At 69.4% G+C, this 20,213-nt stretch overlaps 2 protein-coding genes across 5 annotated transcripts in view; both read right to left on the bottom strand.

Moving 5' to 3' along the window:
• Window positions 1-1,465: 1,465 nt before the first annotated feature.
• CRIP2 (cysteine rich protein 2) lies at window positions 1,466-6,735 on the bottom strand. The gene is given in 9 exon segments (XM_036843846.1): window positions 1,466-2,101; window positions 2,184-2,241; window positions 2,548-2,642; window positions 2,724-2,792; window positions 2,874-2,895; window positions 2,897-3,015; window positions 3,371-3,428; window positions 3,509-3,603; window positions 6,587-6,735. Coding segments are annotated over 9 exon segments (627 nt in total). The 5' UTR covers window positions 6,630-6,735; the 3' UTR covers window positions 1,466-2,033.
• Window positions 6,736-10,528: 3,793 nt separating this feature from the next.
• The window catches only part of MTA1 (metastasis associated 1), a 38,902-nt gene continuing 29,217 nt past the window's right edge, over window positions 10,529-20,213 (bottom strand). The window contains exons 9-22 of one of the 4 annotated variants that reach the window (XM_036842837.1): window positions 19,524-19,623; window positions 18,712-18,900; window positions 17,319-17,393; window positions 17,127-17,185; window positions 16,662-16,777; window positions 16,262-16,413; window positions 15,977-16,166; window positions 15,793-15,882; window positions 14,648-14,800; window positions 14,482-14,517; window positions 12,541-12,552; window positions 11,692-11,723; window positions 11,250-11,401; window positions 10,529-11,161 (exon numbers count right to left, since the gene is read on the bottom strand). In XM_036842837.1, the coding sequence (XP_036698732.1) occupies window positions 11,011-11,161; window positions 11,250-11,401; window positions 11,692-11,723; window positions 12,541-12,552; window positions 14,482-14,517; window positions 14,648-14,800; window positions 15,793-15,882; window positions 15,977-16,166; window positions 16,262-16,413; window positions 16,662-16,777; window positions 17,127-17,185; window positions 17,319-17,393; window positions 18,712-18,900; window positions 19,524-19,623 (1,507 nt within the window). In that variant the 3' untranslated portion in view covers window positions 10,529-11,010. Of the gene's footprint in view, window positions 11,162-11,249; window positions 11,402-11,691; window positions 11,724-12,540; window positions 12,553-14,481; window positions 14,518-14,647; window positions 14,801-15,792; window positions 15,883-15,976; window positions 16,167-16,261; window positions 16,414-16,661; window positions 16,778-17,126; window positions 17,186-17,318; window positions 17,394-18,711; window positions 18,901-19,523; window positions 19,624-20,213 lie in introns of those variants that run through there. The other 3 variants (XM_036842838.1, XM_036842839.1, XM_036842840.1) reach the window with 3 other exon arrangements.

Here is a 20,213-nt window from a genome sequence, read left to right as displayed (position 1 = left end):
CCCCCACCGGCCGGACGACAGGAATTTCCCATCCGACACCGGGAGCCCTCAGCGAGGGCGGGCCTGGGGGTGCTCAGGGAAGCCTGAGTTCTCCCCCAAACGACCCCCCAACCGAGGAGCCTCGTGCTGGCGGGAGGGAGGTGGGAATGTGGAGGGTGTTGTCCCAGCCCCTCCTCCGAGCGTGCTTGCCCGAACCTCCCCTCTGCCTGGGGTGGGAACTGGGCGCCCTTGGGGTACCTGCTCCAGCCCCTCCCACCCCCAGGGCAGGCCGACCCTCCCTGCACATCCTGGCTGCGTTCCAGGCGCCGGCCAGGTACGAGGAGACGCTGCCGCCCGCGCTGGGCGCCAGGACTGGCCAGGAGGAGGGCGGCTTGGCACTTGCAGACACCAGGAGCCGGCCCTCCACCCCAGGGACACGGATGGCTGCTCGAGGGACAATGAGCCGGGCACCCAGGCTCAGCTGTGTCTGGGCCCACGTACTGGAGGGTGGGCCAGGCACGGGCCTGTGCCACAGGCCGGGGCGCGCTGGGAGCTGTCCCTGGGGGCACGGCACACGGGGAGCCGGCTGCCTATGGTGCTGGGGACACGGGGCCCAGAATGAGCAGGCCCGGATGATGCGCCTGGCTCGGGGGGGGGGGGGGCGAGGCATCTGGGGGTGGGGTGCTGGGAGTAGGCCAGGGCAGGGGCTGAGCACCGGAGGGCGGGTCTCCGAGGGTTCTGCCCCCGCGCCCAGAGTGGAAGAGAAGGGGCGCCCTCTGGTGGGCTGCCCGGGAGCCGGCAGATAAAGGGAAGGCAGACGAGGAGGAGGCCTCCTCCCAGCTACTGAGAGTTCCCGGTTGCAAAGGCAGAGCCTGGACAGCCTGGGGAGGCCAGAGGTGACTCCATCAACACTGCAAGCCCAGATGCAGGAATGCTGTTCAGGCAGGAGCCCCTAGGCCCCTCCTTCAGACTGTCCACATTCTGTCCCCGGGCTCCCACCAATGCTGGGGCCGGCCGACCACGCTCAGCCTCACTCCCCCTAAACCCTCTGTACTTCCAGGCTCCTCCTGGGCTGAAGGCCCACCTCGTCCCTGACCACCCTTCACCGGCTTCTCCCCCTGCAGAGGACCCCTCCTCTGGTCACCTGCCCCCTCTCCCTCCACACGCCATGCCCTCTGCTCTTTCCCGAGGCTGACCTCTCCCTCTGGGTCTCTGATGGGTCGGAGGACCCCCTGGTTTTGGTGCCCATGCCTGGGGACCAGGACCCCACCCCCGGATGCCTCCCACCCTCCCCACGTCCAGCTAGCCTGGTCCCTCTCAGGGGCCCACCCCACCTCAGTGTCGGCACCACAGCCTAAACCAGCCCCCAAACCAGAGCCTCCCCGCCTCCCAGCCACGACCATCACCGTTGGGAAGAGGACCCCTGGACGAAGGGACGCTATCCCGGCTTCACGTCCACGCCACAGACACAGACACAATGCGGGGGTCGTGCGATCCTCAAACCTTTCATTGACAGCAAAACCCCCGGCAGTCGAATGTGAGCCACGTGAGGGTGGCGGGCGGGCGCTTGTGAGGCAGGGTGGGAGGCGGGCAGAGGGCCCCTGGCAGGGATGTCCCTCCACCCTTGGGACACTGTGAGGGGTGTGGCTGTGGCTGTCACGGGCAGGGGGAGCATAGATAACACTGTGGGCAGGACTGGGGCAGCAGGAGGGGGAGCGTGGGGCGGCCACCTCAGAAAGACCCACCCAGGCCACAGGGACACTCAGGGACGTGTGGGCCACGAGACACAGACATGGGGACACGGGGGGCCAGGAGGACACAAAACGGGGTGACGGGTGGCTGGAGACACAAAGGCAGACACACCCAGAGAGACAGGGTTGGTGGGCAGGGCTCTGGAGTCAGCTCAGGGGCTTCCTCCCCAACACGCAGGCCCTGGACCCGCAGGTGCTGAGGTGGGACTGGGCAGCGGTCACTCTCCCCTCGTAGCCAAGCAGTGGGCCCCTGGCCAGGGGCCTGCGCAGACGGACCCATGCCCCGCAGAAGGGCCTGGGGGCCTAGGGCTGAACTTTGCCCTCGGGGTCCTTGTCATAGATGTAGCTGCCAACAGCTCCGGTGTTCACCCCTGTGGGGACAGGGGCAAGGGTGGTAGGGGAGGGGTGGAGGAGGGGGCGCCCCGCGTCCCAGACCCTCCTGGCCACACTCACCCTTGGGTCCGAAAAGTATTCCGTAGCAGGGCTTGTGGCAGTAGGGCTGGCCGTCGTGCTAGGGACGAGATGTGGGGGTGAGAAGCGGGGGCCACAGAGTCCTCACTCCCCACTCCCCCTGGTGGCTTTCTCCGGGTCTCTCTGAACCCGCGAGTTCTCAAAGCCTTGGCCAGGTCGGCTCACCTGGGGGGAGCTGGAGGGGAGGGCAGCGCCGCCACGCCACGCCACGCAGCACTGCGCGCACGTGAGCCACGAGGCTGGCCACCAGGGGGCAAGGCCCACCGCCCGGCGCCCCCCTCCCCCGCCTCCCGTCCCCCGGCAGCTGCGCGCCCCGCCCCCGCCGTCCAGCCAGCGCCCCTCTCACCTCCGCGTGCCCGCCTGGGGTCAGCGTCTTCCCGCAGCGCTCGCAGCGCAGGCACGGCCGGTGCCAGTCCTTGCCCAGAGACGTCACCTTCTCAGCTGGGGACGGGAGAGATGGTGAGGCCGGGCCCCCACCGCCCGGTGGAGACCTCCCAGGCTGCGGGTTGGCGCGCCACTCACCGAAGTAGACCCTCTTGTTGCAGCGAGGACACATGTTGGGTTCCCCGGTGAACGTGGTGACGCTGGAGGCTGGGAGGGGGAGGAGTCAGGACGGGGCACAGCAGCTCCGACGCTCACCCCCTCCCCCCGCGGTCACTCAGCCCAGCCCACCTTTGCTGGGCCCCTTAGGGGGGGCCGCTGGCCTTCCGCTCCTCAGCTCGGGCCACGGGGACCTCGATGGGGCCAGTGACCTGAGGTTTCTCGGCAGAGGGCTTCTCGTAGATGTAGGAGCCGGCACCTCCGATATTCACCCCTGTGGGGTGGTAGGCACTGTAGGGGGTTGGCCAGTGGGCTCGCCCACCACCCAGCCCTCACAGCCACCCCCCAACTTCTCAGAAAAGGGTCCTCCACGGCCCACTGTGGGGTCAGGACCCCCACCCAGAGGGCACCCGTGGGCTGCAGATTTCCGGGAAAGGCGCGGAGGATGCTGGCCCTTCAAGGACGGGAGGGGCCGGCACGGGGAAGGAGAGAAGGGGGCCGGGGGAATCCAAGGGTCCACAGCGTCCCGCCAGGCCAGCCCCAGGTCTCTGCTGGACCGAGGATCGGCAATGGCCATGCTCCCCAGCGCTGGAGCAGATCACAGGCCGTGGCGCCCCACCCAGGCTCACCTTTGGGTCCGAACAGCGTGGCATAGCAGGGCTTGTGGCAGAAGGGCTTTCCGTCATGCTAGGCAGAGGGCAGGGCATGAGGGCGGGGGCCTGGCCTGGGCTCCCCGGCCCCCCTCCCTGACCGGGGGAAGGGCTCACCTCGGCGTGGCCCCCTGGCGTCAGCGTCTTGCTGCAGTGCTCGCACCTGAGGCAGAATCTGTGCCAGTCTTTGCCCAGGGAGCTCACCTTCTCAGCTGGGGCGGGAGGGGGATCAGGGCCAGCGCCCTCCTGCCCTCCCGCGCTCAGCCGCCTGCTGCCCCCGCTGTCCTCCCCGCTCCTGGGCAGCCTTCTGCGCCGGGTCCCCTTCATCCCCACCCGGGAGCCACGTGGCACCCGCCTGCTCCCCCACCGCAACCACCTTCTGCTGCCCAGGGGCCCTGCTCTCCCGCTGGGTCTCAGGCACCCTCATCACCCTGGGTCACGGGCTGCAGCAGGGAACTTGGACGGGGTCCCAGCTCAAGCACCTGCTAATCCCCTCACCAGGACACCTGCCCCTCCCTCACACACATCCCCAAACCCTCCAATCAGGCCCTAATGGAGCTGGCAGAGCGCCCCCGCTGAAGGGTGGCCCCGAGCCTCCAGAACCCCTGCGGAGAGGCCAGTCCCTGTCGCCGCCATGGGACACCCGTGGGACAGGACGCCTGCCTGTCTATATTTGGCTTCCTCGCCCTAAGCTCTGAGAGCACACCCCCCCCCCCCGCCGCCCCACTCCTGCCTCCGGCTGCTGCTTTGGCGCTCAAGGTCTGAGACCAGCTGCTGAGGGTCACGTTGGGGCCCCTCCCTGTCCCCTGCCCCAGGCTGGGGCTGCTGGGCCACCTCCCAGTGGACGGAAGCTGGGGCTTCCCCAGGGGTGCACAGCAGGAAAAGGGCGGAGGAGAGGGCAGGAAGAAAGGCTGGAGCTGAGTTGGAATTCCTCCCAACTGGAAAGGGGCCCGGCCAGAGGCATCGGGGAGGAGGGGGGGGGTCAGGTGGGCTGGGCCCCTTCCACCCTGGCAGAATCTGGCCAAGCCCCAAGAAGAAGCCAAGGACCAGTGGCTCCTCTGGTCCCCCTCACAGAGGGGCCCCTGCCTGGGCCAGGCCTCCCCCAGGGCCCCAGCAGAGCAGGGAGAGAGGGCCTGGCCGGGGGCACCCCGAGCCCCCAGGAGGCCTGTGGGTGCTGCTGGAGGGCAGTGAGTCCCCCTGGTGGCCCAGGTTCGGAGCCCTAAGCGCCGGCTCCCCATGGCCCTGGTGGAACCTGCTGGCCCCGGCCAGGGGCAGCACAAGCTTAGATCCCTCTGGCCACTCCACCAAGGAGGCTGGGATGCAGGCTGGCCAGGCCTCCCCCCAGGTCCATGCCAGGGCAGATGGGAGCTGGCTGAGCCCAAGGCGGGCTCGGATCCCACACCAGCCTGGCATCCTCTCCCAGTCCTCCTTCTGGCCAGTGGCGGCCGAGGCAGCTGCAGCTCAGGGCTGCCAGAACCACTGGCTGGTTCATAGGATGTGGGCACCTGGGGGTAGGGGAATGACCCTCAGACCCACTGGCCAGGTCGACGGCCACACATTACCGGCCCAAGTTGGGAAGGCAGAATCGATTGAGCCTAATGGCTCGGAAGGGAACCGGCCCTCACCCAGCTGCACGGTTGTTGGGGACACAAAGGCTCGGTGTCCCTGAGGTCACCCTGGGGTATCCTGGCCCAGGTTGCACTGTGCACACGCTTGGGGTGTAGGCTGCTGGGGTGCAGCCTGATTGGGGGTGGGAGGGTCTGGCCCCCGGCCCCTTCCTCCACCAGGGCCTCCAGACCAGGACAGAAGCCAGCCGAGTCTGAGCCGCCTTTGTTTTCTGCTGGGAGCCAGCGGCCGCCCAAGCAGGCAGAAGTGCTTTTCCGGGCTGCCCACGGGACTGTCGGCCCGGCCCTGAGCTAGCCTGACTGGGAGCAAAGCTGTGGGCAGCGGGGCTGGCAGGAGGACCCTGGCGCTGGCCCCCACCCTGAGCCTTACAGGATGAGCCCCGTCTGGGATGGGGACAGAGGGCTGGGCGGACTCCTGGGGAGGCATCCGGAAGCCCCTCGGCTTCCAGCCAGCCCAGAAGCACTCCAGGCCAAATCCGGTCCCTCCCCTCTGGGAACAGCAAACAACGTCGGTCGGCCTCCTCCGGCCTCCTCCTCCTCCTCCTGCCTGCCGGGAAGCCAAGTGGCCATCTTCAGCTCGGCCTGTCCCCAACCCAGACCCGGACCACTGCCCCTAGGATGACAACAGAAGGATCGGATCCCCTGTCTGTCCCTGTCTCTCCCTGCCCTTCTGGCCATCCTGGCTTGTGCCACCAAGTCTTTCTGTGTGGGCGTTGGTGGGAGGCTCAGTGGGCAGGGACTTTGCCGCCCTGGCAAAGTCGAGGAGAGGATCAGCCAGGATGAGGGAGAGTAGGTAAGCCAGACAACAGGGTGGGAGCGCCAGAGAGTGGGTGAGCCAGTGCTGGGGGGTGCTGCCAACCCAGGGGGCATCCTGGCAGAGAGGACCCCCTCCTACCCAGCTACCTCCTCCTGAATGCCACTGTTCTGACCTTGAGGAAGCAGGGGGCCTGGCCACCTGGGCTCCAGCGTCCTCTCCTGCTTGTGGGGACTCGCTTGTCACCCCACCCCCGGGAAAGTCCTGGGGGAACTTGCGCCAAGGAAAGGAGCGCGCTGGGACACGCAGGAGGTAGAGGCCAAGATCGCCCCCGCGTGGACTGAGTCCAGGCAGAGCCCAGTCCTGGCCCAGCCCGGCGTGGGCAGAGGTCGGGGTGGGGGTTGGGGTCACGGGTCGAGGCCACGCCAGCCCGGCCACGTGTCCGCGGAAGGCGGGACTGGGGTCCGCGCGAAAGGGCCGAGAGGGGCAGGAGCGCGCGAGAAGCGCCCGGAGCTTGCTGCCCCGCCCGACCCCGCCCCGCTCGGCACCGCCCGGAGAACCGCGATGCGCCCCCGAACCCAGAACTCTCCCGCAAGCCCGGCCGTATTCTGGGGGGACCACGCGCCCCCGCCCACCGGGCCTCGGGCCCCTGCCCCACCCCCATCGTCCACTTCGGGGTTCGGGCGTGGCCGCCCCCAGCTTGTCGCCGCTCCGCCCTTCAGCCGCACCCGCGTGGGCAGCGCGGCGAGCCGGGTCGGGGCCGCGCATCCTGGACCGAGAAGGGCGGCGGGGTGCTGGCCGGGCCCGGGCACTCACCGAAGTACACGGTCTTGTCGCACTTGGGGCACTTGGAGGCCATGGTCGGTGCGCGCCCGTTCAGCCCGTGTCCTCCGCCCGCGCCCGTCTCCCCGCCGCCGCCGCCGCGCCCGCCCCGCCAGCCCCGCCCGACCGGCTGTCCGTGCTCCCATTGGTCTGCGTCCGGGGCGGGGCGTCAGGAGCCCGCCCCCGGGGTCCGGGCGCCGCGGGGGCGGGGGCGCACCTGCAGGGGCGGATGGGGGGCGACGGGACCCGCCGGGCGCCCCTGGGTCGCGCGCGCGAGGTGGCCTCTACCCAGGCCCGCCCTGTCCTCGCCTGTTTCCATGGCAACGTCGTGGGAGCCAGCGGGGCCGCGGGTGGGGCTGGGAGTCCGCGGCCCCCTCGACTGGGGGCGTCCTGGCCAGCGGGGCCTCGGCCCGGAAGGGCGGCGTCGGGACAAGCAGACTGACTCCCCGACGGCGGACCGGCCCGCCCTGCCCGGTCCTGGCGCCCGGGTCCCCAAGGGAACCGTACCCCACCCTGCCGCGCGCCGCCGCCCCGCTTCCCTTTGTTGCTCGGTTTCTATAGCAACGGCCTTGCGGTGGGATAGGAGCGGGATTCCGGGCGGGCGCGCCACCGGTCCAGGCCCGGTCCCGGCCCCGGCCCCGCCTAACACTGTCAGTGGTGCTGAAGGCCCAGCGGGTGGAGGGCAGGGCGCCCGCCACTTCCAGAAACAGCGCGAGAGAAACTGCTGGAAGGGGGTTGGGGAGGGGGTGCCTGGCAGCGAGGGGACCCGCGGGGCTGTGCTGCAGGCTCTGAAGTTGTCCTCCCCAAGCTCTCCCACCCCCGAGGGAGGTAGGGAGGAGAGGAGAGGAGGGAGGAGATGTGGGGCCCCTGGAGTGCCCCTTTCGCGGGTGCTGTGGCCGGCCAAGTGGGCGGACCCTGCCATCAGCTTCTACCCCTATCCCCTCCCCCGGCTCCCGCCACGGGCATCCCTCGTCTGGACCCCACTAGCTTAGGGCCCAGGGCCTCTGACCTCCAGCCTGGTGGCACCAAAGCACCCTCCTGGAGGGCCGGGGAGCTAGGGATCTGCCAGCATTCAGGGTCTCTCCCCGGGGTCCACAGCCCTCCTGCCAACAGGGACCTACCTACCTGACTGACCACTCCCACCCTCCCTACCTGCACCTGGAGCCATGCAGGACCCGGCCCTAACCCAGGGGTCTGGGGGACCTGGAGGACGCTGGGGCCACCTCCCAAGGGCTCTGCCTCCTCATGGGCTCTCCTCTGGACCTCCATCCCCAGCTGAGCCTCAAGTCTGGCAGATGGACAGACCCCCAAGCCCAGACGACTAGGCCCAGTCTGGGCAGCGGGCTCCAGCCCCCTCACCCCCTGCCCTGTGTCTTTGAGGCTCTGTGCTGGACACTGAGGTCTGCCCCCCACTCCCCATTTCCTCTGCCTGGTGGCGTCCAGCACCTCTCCTGGCCCCCGGTGCCAGCGTGTTCACAGTGGTTGGGTGAGCCAGTCTCACAGGGCAGTTTCGTGGCAGCCCTGCCGTGGCCCTGCTCCCGGCGGTGCCCCCACCTATTGCACTCACACCCTTCAGCCACTGCCATTTCCGTGAGTGAGGACAACAGCCCAGAAAGATGTGGCCCCCCTCACGCCTGACTGACCAGCCTGGCTGGCCCGCTCTCCCTCCGCACTCCGGCTCTGGCCCCAACCCAGCCAGGGCAGAGACCAGAGGGGAGGCCTCAGCGGGCCCCCCTTCTCGGACAAGGTGGCCTGCAGGTCAGTCATTCACAGCCCGCTCCTGGCTCAGGCTGGGTGTCCGGTGTCTCTGAATAATTCATGGGCCCACTGCCCCCACTTGGCACCTGTTACCACCTCCTCTGCAGCTTGGGAGCCCCCAGGGACCCCCAGGCATCAGCCTCCGTGACCCCACCCCGCCCCTGAAATTTGCAGGACTGCTGTGGAGGGCGGACTGGTTGGGCACTGGTGTCGCCCAGCTTGGAGAGTGAATGGGGGTGGAGCAAAGGAATGGCCCTGGGCCCTGGCCAGATGCCCTGGAGCCAGGGAGGGGAGAGTGGGGCGGCGCAGGTACCCTGCCTGCCAGCTGCAGTGCCTGGGCTGATGCGCTAGGGCTGTTCTGGGTCTGGCGGGAAGGGGCACAGATGGCCGGACACAGAGCAGCAGCACCTGCCTCTGAGGCCACTGAGGGCTAGAGACTGGGGCAGGTACAGGCCAGGCCAGCTCCTGGTGAGCAGGCCGTGGGGCTGGGTGAGGACAGCAGGGTTCGCGGGAAGCAGGCAGGGCCCCGAGGTGGCCAGGCCAGGTGGCTAGGTGTTAAGGCAGGTCCCTCCCCTAGGGCCGCAGTGCTGGCAAATGGCACGCAGGAGCCCAGTCTCGCTTTCCAGCAAGGCCCCCAGGGCTGCGCCCAGCGGTGGAAGGTGGGAGGTCCCAAGCAGGGCAGGCGTCCGGGCTGAGTCCCTTGTGGGGACTCTTGTCCCCCTGAGATGGCCCTGGCCCTGGGGGTTGGGGTGGGGATGGCTACAGCCCCCTGCCAGGCCCACGAGAACAGGCCAAAGCTGGCAAACACTCCTGGGCACCCAAGACCTTGCTCCCCCCAGCCCATACCCACCTCCCACCCCGCTGCTAAGGCCCGGCTCAGACCTCCCAGGCAGCCGAGAGGCGGACACGCAGCCCAGGCCCTGCCCAGCACAGTGCTGGGGTGGGGGCGGGGGACCCCGGCTCCTGGCTCTCCGCAGGGCCTGCCTGTCCTTGGGACAGAGATCTCGACCAGCCTGGGGGGAGGGCCAGGTTCGGGGGAAGAGAAGTCAGTTCCCGGGCCTGGGGAGAACCATCCCCTCCCCTCCCCTCCCCACCCCATCCTCAGGCCCCAGGATTGGAAAAGGCCCCAGAGGAAGCTAGTGTCTTTCTCAAGGTCACCAGCCTGGCCTCCCGCCCCCCACACCCCCCGCCCCGGCTGACGCTGCAATGAAGCCCTGGGGCAGCAGGGGCAGCAAGGGGTGGTGCCAGGACTGCAGATTAGAATTGGCTGGGGGGGGCGGGGGGGGGGCGCCACAGCCACTCCTCTGACACCCTGGCCCGCCACCCTGCTGGGCCCTGCAGCTGGGTCCTGGAAGGCCAGGACGCCCCTTATCTGTCTCCAGCGAGGGAGCAGGGTGGTTTCTATTTCAGTTCCCCAGCTGAGATGCCCACACGTCAACAGTGGGGCTGGAGGCACAGGAGGCAGAGCTCGGGAAGGGGAGCCCCCTGGGGAGGGCCTCGCTGACGCCCTCGGCCGGCGGAGGTTAGCGTGGCTCCCAGACCCCTCCCTGCAGTGGCCTGGCCTCACCTGTCCCCTGGGCCCAGAGCGGGTGTGCGGGGGCCCGCCGAGGCAAGATGTCTGAGGGCGGACTTGCTGAAATCTGAGCAAACTCTCCCTGTGGAAACTCCACACCTGCTAGGGGTGGCCCTGCAGTTCCTGGCAGAAACCCGCAGACAGCTGGGGCAGGGCTCTGCCAGGAGCAGGCTGGCCGGCCGGCTGCCCCAGCTATGCTGGCTGCCCCGACGGAAGCCAGGCACCTGCCAGTCTGGGTTCCAGGCCAGGTCCAGACCACCCCCTGCCTTGGACAGACACAGGGGGTCTCGGCTCCCCCCACCACCGAGTGAGCGCCCGCGAGCCCTGGCTGGACCTCTCCCTGCCCCCAGGGCCAGGTGGTGGGCACCGGGCCAGGGCTTCCGGGAGGCAGGTATGCGGGCCAGGCCGGCCGCGTGCTGCTCGCCGGGGCCTCTCCCTGAGCGTCCTCCCCCATGGCGGGCCGGGAGGGTCCAGGCTGGGGGCGCCCCTGGAGCCACCCTGGCGAGGGAGCCCGAGGCCAGCGCCGGCTCTGCCCTGGGGGTGACGTGGGCCCAAGACAGGGAGAGGACTGAGGACAAAAGACACGGAAAGGGCTAGTTGGATTTTTGTTTTTATGAGTTTTTTTTTCTTTGTTTTTTTTTAATATGAAAATTACTTGAAAAGACAACGGGCCAACCCCACCAGGCAGCTCGGCCGGCCGCTGGCCACGCCGATCCTAACATTCCAGGTGTAAGTTACAGAGCTTAAGTTCATCTACAAAAAAAGTAATAAAAATAAAATTTAAAATGGCACCTTCAACAGAACACAACGAAACTCCCGGCCGGCCCGCAGGCCCGCGTTGCAGGGCGAGCGCTTGGGCGGCTCCTCAGCTCCGCTCCGGCCAAAAAGTAAACACAAAGCTAAAAAAATGACTCCTCGGAGGCCCCGGAGTAAGTTAGGCGGCGCTTCTCCCCGTGGGGGGCCGAGGAGCAGTCTCTGCGGGGGAGGGCGGGCGGGGGCACTACCGGAACCGGGCGGCGGGCGGGCGGCGGGCGGGCGCGGTCTGCGGTTGGAGGGCCTCGCGGGCAGGCGGGCAGGCGGGCGGCACCTAGTCCTCGATGACGATGGGCTCGTCGTTGACGGGCGCGGGCGGGGCCGGCCGCAGCGGCAGGGCCTGGCTCGGGCGCAGGGCGATGGGCTTGTAGGGCCTGCGGGCCGCGCGCTTGGTCTCGGAGGACGAGAGCAGCTTGCGGATCTTCCTGTGAGCGAGACACCGAGTGACGCGGACGAGCGACGCGGACACGGTGGCCCCTGCCCCCTGCCCGCCGCCGGCCCTGGAGGCCCCACCTGGTCTCCTCGGTGGCCATGTAGAACACGTCATCGGGGGCGTCGATCCAGTTCATTCGCCGCCGCTTGACGGGGGGCAGGGAGCCCCCCCGGATCAGCCGCACCTTGGTGGGGTACGCCTTCCCGTTGAGCAGGAGGTTCCGGCTTGGTCCCTGAGGTGGGGAGGCGCCAGGGGTCAGCCCGGGGCCTCCGCGTGGGCACCCGGAAACCCCGAGGCGGCGGTCCCAGCGGGGAGCACGGAGGCTCGGCCACCCCGGCTGCGCAGGGGGCCCTCCGAGGGCTGTGGAGACCCGCCGCCTGCCCCTCCTCTGGTCCCACTGGGGCTCCCAGATGCTCCCGTGCAGCGCCGGGCAGGGCTGGGGGGCCTCGCCCAGAGGCCCGTGGGAGCTGTGGGAACACACGTGTGTGTACGCGTGTGGAGGACGGGGGCCCTCCCGCTCACCATGTGCCTGGTCTGTCCGTGATTCGCCAAACCTGACAAGAGGAAGGAGAACAGGCTGTGAGGTCCGAGGCAGGGCGTGTCCTGCACTCAACACACTCGCTGAGGACCCGCAGCCGAGAAGCAGGAAACCCGGGGCCAGGTCCCCCCAGAGCCGCAGCCCACACCCAGGTGGTGCTCTGGGTGGGGACCAGGAGTCTCGGATCTGAGCTCGCTCCCTTGACTGGGCCGCGACAACTGGGGCCTGGTCTACAGTGGGTGTAAATACGGTGGCGCCAGGGAGCCCCTCTGCAAGGCGGCCACTCCCCGGGCAGCACCACTCAGACCCCAGAAGGCCAGGCCACCCTGGGCTTCCTGCCGAGGGGCCCCCAGCCCCCCTCGCAAACCCTGGGGCCAGCCACCCAGGGAGGAGCTGGTGGAAGCTCCCAGGAGTGGCCAGTAGGCCAGGCTCTGGCCAGGGTTCCCGCACTTCCACCCCGTGGCCGGGGGTCTGGAGCCACAGCAGCCGCCAGTGACTCAGGAAAGGCGCCGTCCCAGGTCTCGGTCCACACTCCCAACCGGCGCCCAAGACCTGTGGCTCCCAGACACACATGGAGCGAGTCTGGGGGCGGCCGTGGGAGTGCGCGGCCGTGAGGGCTGGTCTCCAGCACCGGCGTCCTGCCAGAGGCCTCCCAGGACCAGCTCCTCCCAAGAGTGCCCCTTGGCCACGGTGCGCCTCTCGACGAGCAGACAAGAGCTGTCCAGCCCTCCCCTTTGCAGACCGCCTCCTAACTTGGAGTAGCCCAACCCCGGCAGGGCGGAGGGAGGGGCCGCGGCACCGGGCCTGCAGCCTCGAGGCCCTGTGCTACTTACCCAGGTAGGTGCCTACCAGAGGGATGGGTGGCGGAGAAAAGAGAGCACACGTCAGCGTTACAGGGGAGTGCGTGCATGCGGCGGGCCCAGGGGGTGGATGCAGCCGCAGGCGCGTGGGTGGGCCAGTTAGCCCGTGAAGGCCCCACTGGTGCCAGGGGCCGGCCCTCGCCCAGAGCCAGCTCCCGCCACCCGCTGCTGCCCCGGCCGCCCCACAGCACCCCAGGAGGCCAGCTGTGGCCTCCTCCCAGGGCTCGTGTGCGGCCCCCGGTAGCCCCGCCCGGCTCCCCCCCCCCCACCCCCCCGACCCCGGGATCTGCACGCTGGGGCTGAAGTAGATAGGTACGGAAGCACATCGATGTTGGAAAACCCGACAGAAGCAAACGGATTTCATCCCTCCCGCTAACTAACGGCTTTTTAACAGGTCGAACCCCAAAGCTCAAAGCTGCCTGCTGATGAGCACGCAGCCCCTCACCCCCTTCTGTGGGTGTGATCAGACCATCCCCAGGGCACCTGTCGCAGGGGCAGATGAGCAGCCAGGCCTGCTGCTGGGACCAGGGGCTGCGGCAGCCTCCCCGCCCGAGGGCTATGGCGGGGAGGGCGGAGATCAGCAAGCAGGGAGCGGCTGGGGGTGAGCTGAGCCAGCGCCGCGCCCTCGGAGCCCCACCGAAGGGTCGTGGGTGAGGCAGCCGGGGCAGGGGAGGCCTGGTGCCGGCAAGAGCCTGTGTCCAGTTGGAGTGAGATGGCAGGGCCCGGCACCAGTACCACCGGCTGACCCTCAGGATGTGCCTGCTGGGGCTCCCAGACACAGCCGAGAGAGGGCGCGTCCAGGGGACAGGGCTGGGCCGGGTGGCCACTGGCCGCTGCCACCTCCCAGGTCCCCACATCCGGCCCACCTCCCACAGATCCCAGGACAGCCAAGCCTCGGCCAGACCCCCGGGGCCAGTACCCCTCCAGTCGTGAGCTTGGGAAGGGCTCTGGATGTGTCCATGCTGGCTGCCCCATGGAGCTGGGGTACCCACGCCAGACCTGACCTTGCCGTCACGAGGGGCTGGCAGGAGGAGCTCCGAGTGCACTTCCCACGTCCTCCCCTTCAGCTGGTTCCCTGTTCACCTCCCCCCCACAGTGGTCCGGCCGCAGGCAGACCCCTGGGGGGCCCTGGGACACCCAGGTCTGACACGTCCCCCACTGCCACCGTGGCTACACCCTCCTAGAGCAGCCCCAGCCCACGGACACCCCACCCCCAGCTGCGGGGGCAGAAGCTGGGCCCTGGGCAGGTGAGAGGAGCCACACTCCAGAGACGCCCGACGGCAGGAGGGTCCCCCAGAGGGCTGCCCCAGCGCACACCCCGCGAGCATCCCACCCCGCTCACGAGACGGCGCTGCTGCCTCAGCTCTGGGACCCTCAGCCCTGGGTGCGCCTCCCTGTGGGGCCCTGACCTGAGCGTCCACCCGGGCCTCGCCGACCCCCACCCAGCCATGCCGGCCACGCCACAGCTCTGTCCCATCTGCCCCCCGAGGGGACCAGGGTCCCACAGCCCCCCACCGGGGCAGGGGCGCGGGCAGGGTTGCAAGCACAGCGCAGGCGGCCACACAAGCTGAGGCTGGCGGCATGCGGACAGTCGCAGCACGACGGCAGACAGTACAGGCGGGCGGCGGGGGCACCAGGGCTGCCGGAGCGAGGACAGTCCACTGACCGGCGCTGGGCCCGGAAGGAGGGGCGGCCCGCGAGCCGGAGGCCCCAGGGCAGGAGGCAGCGTGTGGGCGAGCTGGGGGCCCGAGGAGCAGCGCTCCGGTCTTTGCAGAGTGACAGGTGAATCGGGAGGAGCCGGGGCAGCAGGGTGCGGCCCAGCCCGCGTGGACTGCCCTTGGACGTGCCCTGAGCCGTCCTCCGCGCACGCGTGAGCACGGCACACACAGGCACGCGCGGAGGGCCGGGCCTTACCCCTACTGGGCATCAAGAGGCGCTTCTTCACGTTGCCTGGCAGCGCCCGGCGGCAGGAGAGAGGAGAGAACACACGGTCAGCGGGTGCGGGCGCGGCGGGGGCCAGGGCCGGGTGCCCCGGGGCCACGGGCCGTGCTGGCCAAGCCCAAGGCCCCGCCGGACTCACCGTCCACCCCGTTGTGCTGCTCGTAGCTCCTCTTGCCCAGGATGGTGGGGGAGCCGTTGTTGATGACGGGGGCCGACTTGGCAGGGGTCAGGCCGCTGAGCACGCCGGACACGCTCTTCACGGGGTCGGGCTTCGGGGGGCGGGGGTGGGTCTCTGCAGGGGCAACGCGGGCAGGTGGGCGCACTGCGGGTCCTCAGCAGCAGCCCTGCCACCCGACTGTGGGCTGCCAGAGCCCAGGCCCATGGCGAGCAGGGCCTGGGAGGGCACCGCAGTCCAGCACCCCCGGGCATCCTGAGAGCAGGGACAGCTGCTGGGGCCGGTCTCCTTGGCTCCTCAGCCCCAGCCCAAGGGCCGCATCCCCGGCGCCCACCAGCAGCTGACAGGCTCCAGACACCCGTAAACAAGCGGGTCCACTCAGTGGCCACGGGAGCTGACAACACAGAACACAGGGCTGGCCACTAGCCAGACGATGGATGTTAACGGCCCAGCTGGCCGAGGACGGGCCCACGAGGGCCGGCCCGGAGGGTACGGGCTCACACCTGCCAAGGCCCCCCAGCCCTGGCTGGCTCTCAGGGAACAGAGACCACCTCCCCCCCACGGGTCAGGGCGAGGCCAGCCCCGGGACCAAGACTCCAGACGGCAAGTGCTGCCAGAGCCACTTTTGTCTGCTGGGAGCATGCCTGGCTCACGGTTCTGGAATGTCCCTCACGAAGGGAAAGCCACCCCCGACACTGGGGGGGACCAAGTCAACCCAGCCAAGCCCAGGGCCCTGCCCCCCTCCCCCCCGCCCAAGCCCCTGGCTAAGTCCCAGGAACAAGCCGGGGGGGAGCGGGGGGCGGGGGCAAAGCCAGCCGAAGTGCTCAGGGTCCCCAGGCCACAAGGGCCCTCCCTCCACAGGCTGCTGCCTAGGTGCGCACGTCTCCCACCCAGCCGTGCCCCCGCCCTGGGGGGGTAGGGTGCGAAGAAGCCCCCGCGGGAGACGCCCATCCAGGCTCAGAGGCGTCACGAGAGCCAGTGCGCCCGACCCAGACTCCCGGGGACTGCAGGGGCGAGGGGAGCAGGGTGGGGAGAGGCTGGGACCCCTTAGGGGGGTTAGGGACGCAGCAGCCGGGGGCCAGGGCCGCGCCGGAGGAGAGCAGGCTCACCGAGGTGCCGCAGGACGGCCTCCAGGGGCTTCCGCGCAGCCTGCTTCAGCACCAGCGGGCTCTGAGAGGCTCCGGGCAGCCGTGCCGTGCCTGTGGGGCGTGAGGCCCGGGTCAGAGCTCCCGCCGGGGCTGCACACCCCGTCGCCACCAGCCCTGCTAGCGCCCCTCCCGCAGGGACACTCACACTCAGCCTTGATGGCCGCGCTGTTGATGGGCATGTAGGGGTGCCGGGCGGCGTGCCACGGGCGCAGGATCTCACGGCACAGGCGCCGGGCGATCCGCGTGAGCTTGGTGGTGTGCAGGTAGAAGGCCTGTCTCGTCTTCATGGCAAACTTGGGGCTCCCGCTGCTCCGGGCTGGGATGCCGTGGGGGCTCTGCGGAAGGGGGCGAGCCGCCCCGACACAGCGCCATGACCGCGGGCCGGACCGCGGGGCGCGCGTGGGGGCGGGGTAGGGGGGTACCGCCTTACCATGTTACTGCGGTTGGGTCCTGGCCTCTCTCCATCTAACCGGGTTGGCATTTTCAAGCCACCATATTTCTTCCAATATGTCCAACAAGACGCGCAGAGGCGACACTGCATGTTAGGGGGACCCCAAGAATACCACTGGTAAGACTGGGTGGCTACGGACAACAAAGTTGGAAATAGACGGATTCTTAAGCAGGACCAGTGACGGCAGAGAGCATCACACAGCTGTCGCCCGCCCGCGCCCGCCCCTGCCCCCCGCCCCGCGGGCCCGGGCACCCGGTGCTCCCCGAGAGGGCTTCCCCCGCAGGGCGTGGCCGCCGCCCCCAGGCTGGGCCCCAGGGCAGTGCAGGGGCGCCCAGGGCTGTGGGCTGGGGGGCACCCGGATGCCGGGCGGGGCACTTACTGTAACAGCTCTCGCAGGCCCGGCCAGCCCCAGGGCTCTGGCCTGGCGCCCCCGCACCGTTCACCACGCCTGCCTTGACGTTATTGACGCTGATCTGGTTCGGGTTTGGCTTGTTACTTGGGTAAGGAAGGGAGAGAGGGAAGACGTCACGGGAGCACCAAGCCCTGGGCGCGCGGCTCCGGGGCCCGGCAGCCCCCCGTCCGGACCTGCCTGGGGGTGTGTGGTCTTTCTCCCCTCGAGCTCTAGAAGCAGCTCCCACCTTGTCGACACCCCAGCTCCACCTGCCTGCGCTTAGCTCAGCTCAGAGTTGAACCCCGGGCCGGGCGGATCCAGTCCTGATGCCCTGTGCTGCCCCCGGGCCACCACGGGCTTCAGTGACAGGCCCCCGGCTCTCTAGGACTCAGCCAGGGCAGCACCACGGGGCCACGTGGGACGCGAGGACGGTGCCGTGAGGGGCGTACTTACTAGTTGGGGATATAAACTTGCTTTAACTTGCTCTCCGCTTCAGCTGCTTTCAAGCGTTTCTTCAAACACAGAACAAAGGGTCAGGGCAGCCAGCAGGTGGGTCTGGAGAGGGGATCCCCCAGTCCCCGCGCTGCTCCCTCACCCCAAAGTTCCCACAGGACCCCTCGGCCCCCGCCCAGGCCGAGCCCTCACCTGCTGCACGTATCTGTCGGTGGTCTTCCACATGTAGTAGTACTCGATGATGCTGGTGAGCGACTTCCAGGGGAGCTGGGGGGAGAGGGGCGCGTCAGGGGGTGGGCGGGGGCGTGGCGGGGCCGCTAACCCCACCCGCGAGGGGGCGAGCCTCCCCCAGCCCGCGCCAGGGCCCCTCTCGGGCCTCGCCCTCTCCCTCTCAGGCACGCTCCATTCAACGCCGGTTCCGGCACCTCTGCCCTGCTCGGCCGGTGGTGGGCGCTCCCTCCCCCTGCGCCAGGCGCTGGGCGCCCAGACGCCAGCCCCACCCACGACCGTGGGCTGCAGCGCTTCCACCGGTACGCCCTCGTGATCGCCCTGCTCCCACGTCCCAGCTCCCCCACTGTTCAGGCGCCCCCTCTGGGCTCCACAGGCTGCGTGCAAGTCCAGTGCGGCCGTCAGAGTCTTGCCGCTGCCATCCCGCGCCCTGCGTTTCCACGCCACCTCCGGGCCAGTCTCAGCCGAGTCCCGCGGCGCGGATTCACCCACAACGTCCGCCCGGGCGCGTCGACAATTCAGACTCTGTGCGCACCTGGGCCGACGTCGCACGGGAGCACGAGGGGCCCGGGACGTGCGGGAGACGTGGCGAGGTGAGCGCTTTATTTCCCGCCCGCCTTCTCGCTCCACTTGTTTCTGTGTGAGGAGGCCTTGCTGCTCTGCTTAGGTTTTCAGGGCGTTCTGCGCATCTGCCTTGCAGAGGGGGCCGGCTGTCCGGGCTCGGCCTGTGTCCACGTCACCAGGGGCTGCGCGGGTCCCTCTGATGGCCTCTAGGGACCGACACTGCTTCTCCACCCTCAGTGGTGCCGTCTGCCTTCTGACGTGGGTCCTGTGGCATCAGCCTCGTCTGTTACTGCCGAGGTGCTGCTCAGAATCAGGTGCTGGCAAGGCCGCCGCGTCCTGGCGCCCCTTTGGGACTCGCAGTCAGGCCGGCCCGGCCGCCCCTGCTGCCCTCTCTGCACAGGCGCGCTCTTCTGAGTGACCACCGGTTCGCCTCCTTCCAGATGAGTTCAAGTGTATGTTAGGGGCTGTAAGGGCAGGAGGGGTCCCTGAGGGCACAGGCCCTGCCCGTGCTGGAATTCCCACGGGCTCACCGGTGGACACTTTCAAGGGACACAAAGCAAGGACGTACACGGAGACGCTCGGCCACTTAGGAACAACCAAACAAACCAAGTCAAGCAAGACCCGGCGAGGACCCCGGCGACACCAGCACGGACCCTGGCCTTGGTGGCACAGCCCAGGCCCCACCAGGCGGCCCTGGGCGTTTCCTCTGGAGCCACTAACGGACAAGGGGACGGAAGCACGGCGGCCGGGCGGGCACAGCAGGGCCCTGAACCTACCCCCCCCCGGTACTCACAAAATCTTGCTGAATGTCAGTGAAATCCTTCCCATACTTCTCCAGGGCCTCCTCGAAAAGGCTGGCCTCCGAGGCCGACCACTCCTCCATCTCGTCCCTGCAGAGGACGGGCCCGCCCTGCGGCACCAGGGCCGCGATGGCCTTGGCGACGTCGTACACACTCCTGTGCAGCGTGTCCATGGCGTGGAACTGCAGCAGGAGAGGCGGGGTCGCCCGGGCCCCAGAGCTGGAGCGACCCCACCCCGCCCGGCCCCAGGCAGGAGGCACACCCGGGCCGTGTGTGGGAGGCCACAGGACCCGGGGGCTGGCCCTCCCTCCCACCTGGGAGGGGCTAAGGACAGTCTCGGGGGGCAGCCGGGGGCCTCTGGGGAGAGTGCAGGGAGGTGCCGAGCTGCTCGGGGCAGCAGAGGGAAGCAGGCGTGCTCCCAGGCCCACTTCGCCAGGGGCGGGGCTCCAGGAGGGGGCGGCTCAGCCCGCAGACAGTGGGTGGCTGACCCCAGGGCCTAAGTGCCCCGGGCAGGAGGGGCCGGCCGAGGGCACGAGCCGTCCCCTAGGAGATGCCGCTGCCTCTGAGGTGGCAAGTGTGGAAGGAGCGGGGCGGGCTGAGGACGTGCGGCCCGCGGCCCAGCAAGGGCCCGGTAGGGCCTGACCACGTGCCGGCCGGCAGCCTCTCACCAGCATGAGACAGGGTCACCACACAGGGGCAACGAGAGCCCTGCGCTGTGCCCCCCAGGGAGGGCTGTGCCCGGGGGGCGGGTGCTGACCTGAGCAGATGCACAGGGCCGCGGCTGCCCGGTGGCCCTCTCACTTACCAGGGTGATGTCCCGAGAGGCGGCCGCGGCGCTCATGTGCAGGCTGGGCTGTCGGACAGAGCTGCTGCAGTCCAGGGCGCGTGCAAAGGTGCCCACGGAGCTGGGGAGGAGGAGAGACGCTGACCACTGGAGCGGACAAGCAGGAGGGGCGGCCGGACCAAGCCGGACACGCAGACGCGTCCAGACTCGGCTGTCTCGGGACGGAGCCCTCTGGTCTGGAGCACGGGGACGTCGTTTCTGAGACTTTGCAGACCTCTTCTTACAAAAGAGAGTCTTCAGGTCCTGAGACTCAGGGCCCCATTCCTACACTGTTTCCGACGGCACCCGGCCCAGGCGCCTTCTGGGCGTGCGGCCCCCGTGTGCTCGCAGGAGCTCCCCTCCTGTCGGCCCAGCCCGGGGACCCCTGGGGGGCCGGCCTGGGCAGAAGCTGCTCCTCGGACGGCCGCCCCCTTGTGCCCAGGAGGCCCTGCGTCTCCAGGCCACATCTGCCCAGTCCCGGAGCCAGACAAGCACCTCTGTCCCGCCCTACCGTCCGGGGAAAGAGCCCCGTCTGCGCCCGGCTTACTTGGCCTCGGCCGGTGGGCGGCCCCTGAGGTCCACGGGTCGGGTTGGGGGTGGAGGTGGAGGTGTCGGGCTGCCCCCCGGACCCGGGGACCCAGCAGCCCCCCAGAGCCGGCTCCATCTTCAGGG

The sequence above is a fragment of the Balaenoptera musculus genome, chromosome 2 (assembly GCF_009873245.2).
Source record: "Balaenoptera musculus isolate JJ_BM4_2016_0621 chromosome 2, mBalMus1.pri.v3, whole genome shotgun sequence".
Classification (NCBI taxonomy): domain Eukaryota; kingdom Metazoa; phylum Chordata; class Mammalia; order Artiodactyla; family Balaenopteridae; genus Balaenoptera; species Balaenoptera musculus.
Note: the sequence above shows the minus strand (reverse complement) of the source record. Positions and strands in the feature narration are given on the sequence as shown.